Here is a 12,026-nt window from a genome sequence, read left to right as displayed (position 1 = left end):
CTTCTTCAATTTACACATATGACCGGACGAATCATAACTGCCTCTCTGCTGTCCACGGTGCTTTAAAGTTTTACTCAGCTGCTCTGATACCTGCTAATACACTGTGCAAAATATCAAACCAATTTTAAATAGATATATCAAACGTTTTTTAAACATAATATGCATCATTCATTTGTTTTAGAGGAATTAATGCGTTTATTGTTAAATCTGGTTAAGGCATCGCATTATGTGATGTAGTTAAACCAAGTAAACACTACTCAGGGTAAAGTAAATCATTATACAAAAATGTTTTCATTTCGCTATCACAAAAGGTACATGAACGTTGATTTCCTTGTAGTGAGCAAGCATATCGCATGGTGTCAGTGTGTCAGAAAAATAACGTTTTAACTTGTCGTTACTGGGCGTTGGATCCATCTCTTTTTAGTGCTCTCAGTTTGATACTACAATTCTGCTTGGCGGCTGGCTGCCGCATTTATACACATTGCCCCGTGTGTTAACATGTTTTTAACGGAGTGAATATTTGCATACCCGGATGTGTTGATCTATATTTTTACAAGACGGTTACTAGCCCTGTGAGGAATCCTTACCATTTTTGTTTTTAATCATGGAACAAAGAGGATGCGTGGCAAGAATGGCGAGAAGACAGTGGATTGGCTGCGTGGTTGCTGTGCTTTTGTGGAGCGTAACATCGGCACAATTACGATATTCAATCTCGGAGGAAGTTAACGAAGGAACTGTGGTTGGAAATATAGCTAAAGATCTGGGTTTAGATAAAAGCACACTGAAAGACAGGAAGTATCGGATTGTTTCCAGTAATGCGGATCCGCTTTTCCACGTGAATCAGAACGATGGTGTCCTGTATGTGAGCCGGAAGATTGACAGAGAAGGGGTGTGCGAGCGAAGCAGTACGTGTTTAATAAATCTGAAAACTGTGCTAGAAAATCCCTTGGAGGTGCATTATGTTGGAGTGGAGGTGATGGATATAAATGACCATTCTCCCAGTTTCCCAGACGAAGAGAAAACGTTAGAGATCTCTGAGTCAGTCTTACCCGGGGCAAGATTTCCACTACAAGCTGCGCGAGATCCAGACGGTGGTCCCTTCACTGTTCAGCAGTATAAACTCAGCCACAATGGCCACTTTCGTTTAGAGGTTAAAGACCATGGTGAAGATGGGAAAATACCTGTATTAATTGTGCAAAAATCTTTAGATAGAGAGGTTTCCGCAAGACAGTCATTAATGCTGACTGCACTAGATGGAGGAAAACCTCCGAAATCTGGTACTATGAATATTCTAGTAAATGTTTTAGATGTAAATGATAATGCGCCTGTGTTCTCTAAAGACTTAAACTCAGTAATGCTTGAGGAAAATACTCCAATAGGCACAACAATCTTACAAGTGAATGCGACAGATCTGGATGAAGGACTAAATGGAGAAATAGTTTACTCGTTTAGCAACAGCGTAAATCGTAAATTCTTTAAGCTATTTGAAATTAACCAATCAACAGGGGAGATAATTGTTAAAGGTTTAATAAACTATGAGGATAAGGACCGATATGAAATTGAAGTTCAAGCAACAGATAAAGGTCCTGCTCCACTGGCTACACAAAAAAGTGTCGTCATAAAGATAGTTGACGTGAATGATAACGCACCTGAGATTGAGGTTACCTCCTTTTCAAACTCTATCCCTGAAGATTCAAGACCTGGAACTACAGTAGCCCTTATCAGTGTAAATGACTTGGACTCTGGTCTCAATGGAAAAGTGATTTGCTCAATAGGTGAGGATGCTCCTTTTGCTTTAACTCCATCATTACAAGACAAAATGTTTTCATTAGTGACCAAATCCCCCCTGGATAGAGAGAAACAGTCACAATATGTCCTGACAATAACTGCAAAAGATGGTGGTGAACCTCCATTATCATCTGAGAAGACAATACATGTAGTGGTTTCAGATGTGAATGACAACAGTCCAGCGTTTTCATTGAGTCCATATACTTTCTATATCACTGAAGCTAATGAGCCAGGCACCTCTGTGTTTTCAGTTAAAGCTTTTGATCGTGATGAGAACGATAATGCACTAATAACCTATCATATTCTCAGAGATGGCAGTGAAGGAAATAAATTGACCTCATATTTAAATATCAACTCTGAAACTGGAGATATTTTGGCGCTAAAAAGCTTTGACTTTGAGACTCTGAAAACGTTCCAGTTCCAAGTTGTCGCCACAGATTCTGGAACTCCGTCACTAAGCAGCAACGTCACAGTGCACGTGTTCATTCTGGATCAGAACGACAACGCTCCAGTCATCCTGTATCCGGTCAGCTCTAACGGTTCTGCTGAAGGTGTGGAGGAGATTCCCCGCAATGTGAACGCAGGACACTTGGTGACTAAAGTCAGAGCCTATGACGCTGATATAGGATATAACGGCTGGTTACTGTTCTCACTGCAGGAAGTTACTACCCACAGTCTCTTTGGTTTGGACCGCTATACAGGACGGATCAGAACACTTCGCTCATTCACAGAGACAGACGAGGCTGAGCATAAACTGCTCATACTGGTGAAAGACAATGGCAACGTTTCCCTGTCAGCAACAGCTACTGTGGTTGTTAAACTTGTGGAGCCCAGAGAGGCTTTTGCTGCTGCTGATGTTAAAAGTGCAACAAAGGATGATGAGGATAATAATGTGACTTTTTACCTGATGATAACTTTGGGCTCAGTCTCAACACTTTTCCTCATCAGTATCATCGTGCTGATTGCAATGCAGTGCTCTAAGTCCACAGACTATACTTCTAAATATCTACAAGAGACTAACTATGATGGGACACTGTGTCACAGCATCCAGTACAGATCTGGAGACAAGCGGTACATGTTAGTTGGACCCAGAATGAGTATAGGATCTACTATAGTCCCGGGCAGCCATGCCAACACACTGGTGCTCCCTGACAGGAGGGGAACATCTACAGAGGTAAGACAAATACATATTCCAGCTTCCTGTCCTTTCGTCACGTGTATAGCATTGTCAATGTGATGGTGATTATTTGCTTATATTTCAACATTTTGACTTCAAATTACATTGGATCATGTCTAACATGTACACTTTAAAGTTTTGTTTGGATATAGGATCTGCAGTTGAGGCAGCATCTTCGTCTTATCTTGCTGAAATCATTAGTTTTTTCATACTTTATCCTTGTTGTTGAATTGTTGGTGATGTATGAGTCAATGCCATTTTCCATAACGAATAGGGTAATGTATTCCTGATGAACATATTTTACCGTGATTTAATTGTAATACACGTTTCAAAATGATGCCGAAGTAACAACATAGCCTACTGATACCAGTTAGTAAAAACCATGAATTAATGCTGTGACAAGCCTGCAGAAAAGACGGCAGGCGAAAATCCTTTTAAAATGCGTGTTTTCTGAATAGAGATCGGATAGATCAGGATAAACTAACCTGTAGTTCAGGGGTGGGCAAACTTTTCGGCTCAGGGGCCACTATGAGTTTTAAAATTTGACAGACGGGCCGGGCCAGTAGCAGATCAGTGAAAACATAATTTAGCTGTCCACTCCTCATTAAACACTCGGCACTCATTGTCGATTTTTCTTTTTTTTGGTCCACTCATTGTTACAGATGCAGGTTCAAAGGTGAATTAGGTTCAAAGGTGAATTATTGCGTCATTGCATCATCGTTTGCGTCATGACGTAACCGTTTACGTCCCTTCTTATTACCCACACGGCGTTTTACGTCGCTGATTTTCTCCGCAGCACCCACAACAACATCAATAGAGGACTGCGTCGGGTAGTTTTTAATCATACGAAACCAGATTATATAAAAATAACTAGGCTAGTTCTCCAACCGTATACCTTTCTCCAGAGTGCCGTGATGCATTGTTTATTAATGTGGTTCAGCGGGATTACCGCCCGCTGCAGTGCTGCTCGTTTATACTGTTAACTCACGGCAGCGGCCGCTGTAAAGTCACTGTCCGACTGTCACACAAGCAGCTGATAAATATCCCCCACCCCCATCAGTGAATGTGTTTCAGTCTAAATTGACGCTGTTTGGCATCACAACGCTGTTATGAAAGTTTATCTGGCATTCTACATGTGATGCTAGCATAGCAACCGAAGCTAATCAGACTATCTTGACTACTTGTTGCTATCATATTGTGGCATAAACCGTTTTCTACGAGCACATTTTACCGGCGTAGTTTTCGTTATGATTTTACTTGTGATGGCACATGTAGCCCATGTAGGCTATTGATTCCATCCGATATCTGCAATAGTACAAAACAACAGGAAAACGTCTGCCTCTTCACAATTGTCAATAACAGTGAACGGATGGTCAAAATAAACAGAATTACACTAAGCCTGGTTAGTGTTGCCTGACTTTATATAAGTGTGTGGTCGCGTTCTAGTCACTTTGCGCAGCGCTACTGCTTGTTACAACTTGTATTCGTTGTACTCGCCATGAACTGTTATTGTTAATCTCGAACCCCTCCATTTGGTTGACGTAGCCTATTTGGTTCTTAGATCTTGCCGGGTTGCTGTGTGGGGCCAGCTGAATAGACCAGACTCCAGCAAAGGTCAATTGTGTCTAGAGTGCGCCATCTAGTGGGATCAACTGAAATGCCGGGTATTGCAGGAACAAGGCAAAAATGAATGCGGTCTTTACTATAATTTGGACAATTTTGTGCCAATATTCGGCGGGCCGGATTAAAATGGTTTGAGGAGCTGTGAGCTCTGTGTGCTAAGTAAACTTTAAAGTTTTGATTAGGATATAGGATCTGCTCTTGAGGCCGCATCTTCGTTTTATCTGGCTGAAATCATTTGGTTTTTCATACTTTATCGTTGTTGTTGAATAGTTGGTGATGTATGAGTCACTGTAGTTTTCCATAACAATTAGGGTAATGTATCATACGCCTCTAAATGCAGGAGGAAGTGTCTCTGTCCATGGTGCTAACACATGTACTGTTTGTTGGCATTCCTGGTTGCCCTTCACAATTATTACCATATGTACTTTTTTGGACATAATCATAGAACTGAACTTGAATAAGGATATGCTTCTTTTTTTTGTATAGTCAATCACGTTGTCAGTACCTTTATCAACTCTATCAAAACATTTCTGACTTAATGTCCTGCGTGACGTTCTGCATTATCTTGGCAATGATATGGACAATGCTTGTGACCCTTTTTTAATTAATTTTACTTTGGCATGATGTTGACTTTGTAGCTTGTCTTATAACACCCTATATTAACCTTCTTTTATTTAAAGAAAGGCTTGTTGATTTAAAATGGCAGGCATACAATACGACAGGAAAAATAATAATAAGTTATCTTAATCCAAAGTGTTTGCCGAACTGAAAAGAGATCGCTGTCCTTGGTGCTTGAAGCTGAAGGAGTTTATTTACGATGTTTATAGACTCGGCAGCCGCCTTCTCTCTTTTAGTATTAAATAACTTTGATATGGTTAAAAACAAAATACCATTGACCAAAGTGTTTATTATATGCCTCACATTTCTGCAGTGAGAAAAGGTGTCGCATGGTGTCAGTGAAAAGATAAAATTCAGCAGTACACAAGATTGTCGTCATTGCAGTTTGGTTCCCCCTCCTGACAACATTTTTACTTCGATACTGACAGGAGCGTGTCTCTGCTCATACCTTGATACATAATCGGTTTAGCGCAATTTATGGAAATACAGGAAGCTATTTAATATGTATATTTACATCTAAGAAAGCGCTGGATTTCGTCTTCACAGCCAAACTATAAAGATTGCAATGGATTACTGATGATTTCGGGTTTAACCATGGAACAAAGAAAATGCGAGATGCGGAGGGCGCGAGAATGGTTTCTCCGCAGCGTGGTTGCTGTGCTTTTGTGGAGCGCGGCCTCAGCGCAAATACGATATTCAATCTCGGAGGAAGTTAACGAAGGAACTGTGGTTGGAAATATAGTGAAAGATCTGGGATTAGATAAAAGCACACTGAAATACAGGAAGTATCGGATTGTTTCCAGTAATGCGGATCCGCTTTTCCATGTGAATCAAAACGATGGTGTCCTGTATGTGAGCCGGAAGATTGACAGAGAGGAGGTGTGCGCGCAGAGCAGTACGTGTTTAATGAATTTGAAAACCGTGCTGGAAAACCCTCTGGAGGTGCATTATGTTGTTGTGGAAGTGCTGGATATCAATGACCATTCTCCAAGTTTCCCAGAGGAAGAGAAACAGTTGGACATTTTTGAGTCTGTGTTGCCCGGAGCAAGATTTCAGCTAAAAGCATCACGGGACCCGGACAGTGGTCCTTTCTCCGTGCAACACTATAAACTCAGCCAAAACGATTACTTCCGTTTGGAGGTTAGAGATAAAGGAGAGGATGGTAAAATACCAATATTGATTTTACAAAAATCTTTAGATAGGGAAGCAGCAGGGATAAACACATTAGTGTTGACGGCACTGGATGGAGGGAAACCTCCGAAATCTGGTAATATGAATATTGTAGTAAAAGTTATGGATGTAAATGATAACACACCCATTTTCTCTAAAGATGGTTATTCTGTTACGCTCTCGGAAAATGCCCCAGTAGGTACCACCATCGTACAGGTGAATGCAACTGATTTAGATGAAGGTCAGAATGGAGAGGTGTATTACTCATTTGGTAACAGTGTAAATAATAAACTATTTGAGCTTTTTAATATTAATCCATCAACAGGTGAGATAACTGTCAAAGGTCTGATAGACTATGAGCAAAGGGACAAGTACGAAATTGAAATTCAGGCATCAGATAAAGGACTTGCTCCACAAACTACAGAAAAAAGTGTTATAATCCAGATAATTGATGTCAATGATAACGTACCTGAGATTGAGGTTACCTCCTTTTCAAACTCTATCCCTGAAGATTCAAGACCTGGAACTACAGTAGCCCTTATCAGTGTAAATGACTTGGACTCTGGTCTCAATGGAAAAGTGATTTGCTCCATAGTTGAGGATGTTCCTTTTGCTTTAACTCCATCCTTACAAGACAACATGTTTTCATTAGTGACCAAATCCCCCCTGGATAGAGAGAAACAGTCACAATATGTCCTTACAATAACTGCAAAAGATGCTGGTCAACCTCCATTATCTTCTGAGAAGACAATACATGTAGTGGTTTCAGATGTGAATGACAACAGTCCAGAGTTTTCATTGAGTCCATATACTTTCTATATCACTGAAGCTAATGAGCCAGGTACCTCTGTGTTTTCTGTTAAAGCTCTTGATCGTGATGAGAACGATAATGCACGAATAAACTATCATATTCTCAGAGATAGCAGTGAAGGGAAAAAAGTGACTTCTTTTTTAAATATCAACTCTGAAACTGGAGATATTTCGGCGCTAAAAAGCTTTGACTTTGAGACTCTGAAAACGTTCCAGTTCCAAGTTGTCGCCACAGATTCTGGAACTCCGTCACTAAGCAGCAACGTCACAGTGCACGTGTTCATTCTGGATCAGAACGACAACGCTCCAGTCATCCTGTATCCGGTCAGCTCTAACGGTTCTGCTGAAGGTGTGGAGGAGATTCCCCCGCAATGTGAACGCAGGACACTTGGTGACTAAAGTCAGAGCCTATGACGCTGATATAGGATATAACGGCTGGTTACTGTTCTCACTGCAGGAAGTTACTGCCCACAGTCTCTTTGGTTTGGACCGCTATACAGGACGGATCAGAACACTTCGCTCATTCACAGAGACAGACGAGGCTGAGCATAAACTGCTCATACTGGTGAAAGACAATGGCAACGTTTCCCTGTCAGCAACAGCTACTGTGGTTGTTAAACTTGTGGAGCCCAGAGAGGCTTTTGCTGCTGCTGATGTTAAAAGTGCAACAAAGGATGATGAGGATAATAATGTGACTTTTTACCTGATGATAACTTTGGGCTCAGTCTCAACACTTTTTCTCATCAGTATCATTGTGCTGATTGCAATGCAGTGCTCTAAGTCCACAGACTGTACTTCTAAATATCTACAAGAGACTAACTATGATGGGACACTGTGTCACAGCATCCAGTACAGATCTGGAGACAAGCGCTACATGTTAGTTGGACCCAGAATGAGTATAGGATCTACTATAGTCCCGGGCAGCCATGCCAACACACTGGTGCTCCCTGACAGGAGGGGGACATCTACAGAGGTAAGATCCAAAGTTTTACTCTCGCTCCATATACGACGTTGAGCCCCGATTGTGTTGGAATAACACACAATGTATACTTTTTAATATAATTGCATGCTCTCGAAGTGTGTGTAATGTGTATCTATTATTTTCATATGTTACTGCTATGATTTGTAGTCGTGGCATATTCTTGTATAATGTCGTTATTTACACAGAAGGCAACGCTACTTGGCAAACACTCTTACTGGAAATGGGAAGAGAACCCTGTTATCAAAATATTGTTACAATGACAAACTTGGTCATCGTCCTGTTTTGTGAGTCAAATATGTTGATGAGTTCAAGTTATCGCTGTCCGCGTTGCTGAAATCAATTTTCAAATCCGTCTCAAGGTAGTATGACAGTATATGTTAAATGGGTTATGTCTCCGTGGGCTCTCTCTCTCTAATGAAGGGGGCATCTTTGCCTTCTCTGTCCTTTAGAAGAGGGGAAATGCTGCAGTTTTCATTGTTAGGGAAATTCATTTTTCGTGTAAAATCTTTCTTTAAATATATTTTGTTGTTAACAAATGAAGTACTGCAGTGTGATTCTCGATCACTTGGTGTCAGTATAAAACAAATAATGATTTACTTAGTTTTCGTCAGTCACTAGACACACCCCCTTCCTCTTTCTAAAGCCGTCATCGACAGACCCGTATACGTGACGGGTTGAATACTCAATTCAGCATTAAAATAGTCTGATGCTCTGCTGGAGAACGATTGGATTATAACAAAAGGTGTAAAGAAGGGATTGTATGTCAGAATACAAGTGAAGCTCTTATAAAGCTGTTTTTATTTAAAAAAAAAAAAAATTATGATGGAACAAAGACGACGCCAGACATGGAGAGAGCGGACAAAGTGGCTTGCTTTCATGACGGTTTTTGTTGCGTTTTGGAGCGGAGCGTCAGGACAATTTCGATATTCCATCTCCGAGGAAGTGAAAATAGGAACAGCAGTGGGAAATATCGCCAAGGATTTAGGTGTTGACAAGAGCACACTGGAAGAGAGGGGGTACCGTATTGTCTACGGCTCCACGGAGCCTCCTTTTCGAGTGAATCAAGACGATGGTATCTTGTATGTAAACCAAATTATTGACAGAGAGGAAGTGTGCGACCGTAGCAAGGTTTGTGTAATCGACTTAAAAACCGTGCTAGAAAACCCACTGGAGGTGCACTATGTTGCAGTGGAGATTCTGGATGTAAACGACCACTCGCCATGCTTTCCCGAACATGAAAATAAGATAGAGGTTTTTGAATCTGCATTACCTGGAGCAAGATTTCAGTTACAGGCTGCTCGTGATGCTGATAGTGGTTCATTATCCGTTCAGCAGTATACATTGAGCCAGAACGAACATTTTAGTTTGGAAGTGAAAGATCGTGGTGAGGACCGCAAAACACCTGGTTTGATTCTTCAAAAAGCACTTGATAGAGAGTCTGTCAAGACCCATACGTTACTTCTGACAGCCATTGATGGAGGTAAACCTCCGCGATCCGGAAACATGACAATAATTGTTCATGTGTCCGATGTCAATGATAACCCCCCCGTTTTCACCAAGGAGTCATACACTGCTCAGCTAAATGAAAATTCTCCTCTTGGGAAAAATGTGATTCAAGTTAATGCAACAGATTTGGATGAAGGTTTAAATGGTGAAGTTATCTATTCATTTGGAAAAGACGTGGATGCACGGGCACGTGCACGTTTTGATTTGAATTATATGACTGGAGTTATTTCTGTGTCAGGGGCCATAGATTATGAAGAATGTAGCAGATATGAGATTGATATTCAGGCATCCGACAAAGGTGCAGCTACACTTGCTACAGACAAAAGCGTTATTATAAATATTGTGGACTTAAACGACAATGCACCAGAGATGGAAGTGACATCTTTTTCGCATGATCTCCCTGAAGATTCAAAACCAGGAACAACAGTAGCCTTGATAAGTGTTAAAGATTCGGACTCTGGTCTCAACGGGAAAGTGATGTGCTACATTACCCAAGATCTTCCTGTTATGCTCACTCCATCTTTACAAAACAACATGTATTCACTTGTAACAAAAATGCTTTTGGATCGAGAGAAGGAATCGCAATATAACGTTGCAATTGTATGTAAAGACGCAGGGGAACCATCCTTATCATCGGAAAAATATATAAACATTGTTGTGTCAGATGTAAATGACAACAGCCCAGTGTTTACAAAGAACCCATATACCTTCTACATAACTGAGAACAACAACCCAGGAGGGTCTGTTTTATCCGTGACAGCCAGTGATGAAGATGACGGTAATAATGCTCTCATTTCATATTACATAGTAAGAGACAGAGGAGCCGAGCAGTTATTTACCTCATTTTTAAATATCAACTCTGAAACTGGAGATATTTCGGCGCTAAAAAGCTTTGACTTTGAGACTCTGAAAACGTTCCAGTTCCAAGTTGTCGCCACAGATTCTGGAGCTCCGTCACTAAGCAGCAACGTCACAGTGCACGTGTTCATTCTGGATCAGAACGACAACGCTCCAGTCATCCTGTATCCGGTCAGCTCTAACGGTTCTGCTGAAGGTGTGGAGGAGATTCCCCGCAATGTGAACGCAGGACACTTGGTGACTAAAGTCAGAGCCTATGACGCTGATATAGGATATAACGGCTGGTTACTGTTCTCACTGCAGGAAGTTACTGCCCACAGTCTCTTTGGTTTGGACCGCTATACAGGACGGATCAGAACACTTCGCTCATTCACAGAGACAGACGAGGCTGAGCATAAACTGCTCATACTGGTGAAAGACAATGGCAACGTGTCCCTGTCAGCAACAGCTACTGTGGTTGTTAAACTTGTGGAGCCCAGAGAGGCTTTTGCTGCTGCTGATGTTAAAAGTGCAACAAAGGATGATGAGGATAATAATGTGACTTTTTACCTGATGATAACTTTGGGCTCAGTCTCAACACTTTTTCTCATCAGTATCATCGTGCTGATTGCAATGCAGTGCTCTAAGTCCACAGACTATACTTCTAAATATCTACAAGAGACTAACTATGATGGGACACTGTGTCACAGCATCCAGTACAGATCTGGAGACAAGCGCTACATGTTAGTTGGACCCAGAATGAGTATAGGATCTACTATAGTCCCGGGCAGCCATGCCAACACACTGGTGCTCCCTGACAGGAGGGGAACATCTACAGAGGTAAGGAAATGTTTTCAAAAACCGTGGCATGTTTCTACTGGCAGCGTTGTTCATTAATTCGTAATTGAAAAACTCTAAATTATAAACAGCACTTGTACAGTTTGATGGCATATAAGTATTTGAAGGATATTTGTTTTGTATATTTGAGTATTCAGCTGCTATTTTTATTAAACTGTTTAACCTGAAGTGAAAAGCTGTTATCAACAAGTGTCATTATGGGGTGATATATGCTTATACTCCTCTGTTTGTCAGTTTGTAGTCTCCTGCTTTTTTCCATATTCTGACAAACACATACTACAACTAAAACATAGGCTACTTTGATGCTTCAAATAACATTACCTTCACTTGGGCTAATGTGTGATTCGAGGTTGCAAGGCTTCTTCAATGTATTGTACATTTACACATATGACAGGACGAATCATAACTGCCTCGCTGTCCACGGTGCTTTAAAGTTTTACTCAGCTGCTCTGATACCTGCTAATACACTGTGCAAAATGTCAAACCAATTTTAAATAGATATATCAAACATTGTTTAAACATAATATGCATCATTCATTTGTTTTAGAGGAATTAATGCGTTTATTGTTAAATCTGGTTAAGGCATCGCATTATGTGATGTAGTTAAACCAAGTAAACACTACTCAGGGTAAAGTAAATCATTATACAAAAATGTTT

General features: G+C 40.8%; 3 protein-coding genes and 2 pseudogenes across 5 annotated transcripts in view; all 5 read left to right on the top strand.

Moving 5' to 3' along the window:
* LOC117555896 (protocadherin alpha-C2-like) overlaps nucleotides 1-12,026 on the top strand; it is a 206,894-nt gene that overhangs the window by 15,744 nt on the left and 179,124 nt on the right. The gene's annotated exons all lie outside the window — the stretch shown is intronic.
* Nucleotides 1-12,026, top strand: part of LOC117555899 — a 61,776-nt pseudogene that overhangs the window by 23,988 nt on the left and 25,762 nt on the right.
* Nucleotides 482-3,025, top strand: LOC117555738 (protocadherin alpha-8-like). Its single transcript, XM_034230699.1, has one exon. It carries the CDS (start codon nucleotides 605-607, stop codon nucleotides 3,023-3,025), a length of 2,421 nt encoding a protein of 806 aa, XP_034086590.1. The 5' UTR covers nucleotides 482-604.
* The window catches only part of LOC117555903, a 32,179-nt pseudogene continuing 25,762 nt past the window's right edge, over nucleotides 5,610-12,026 (top strand).
* Nucleotides 8,838-11,408, top strand: LOC117555737 (protocadherin alpha-7-like). Its single transcript, XM_034230698.1, has one exon. The coding sequence runs from the start codon at nucleotides 8,988-8,990 to the stop codon at nucleotides 11,406-11,408; it is 2,421 nt and encodes an 806-aa protein (XP_034086589.1). The 5' UTR covers nucleotides 8,838-8,987.

Source organism: Gymnodraco acuticeps, unplaced genomic scaffold (genome assembly GCF_902827175.1).
Source record: "Gymnodraco acuticeps unplaced genomic scaffold, fGymAcu1.1, whole genome shotgun sequence".
NCBI classification, from domain to species: Eukaryota; Metazoa; Chordata; class Actinopteri; order Perciformes; family Bathydraconidae; genus Gymnodraco; species Gymnodraco acuticeps.
This window is presented reverse-complemented; position numbering and strand designations above follow the sequence as displayed.

Bases quoted from the DNA above. Each gene is read 5' to 3' on its own strand.
- LOC117555738 (XM_034230699.1), top strand. From the start codon at position 605: ATGGAACAAAGAGGATGCGTGGCAAGAATGGCGAGAAGACAGTGGATT.
- LOC117555737 (XM_034230698.1), top strand. From the start codon at position 8,988: ATGATGGAACAAAGACGACGCCAGACATGGAGAGAGCGGACAAAGTGG.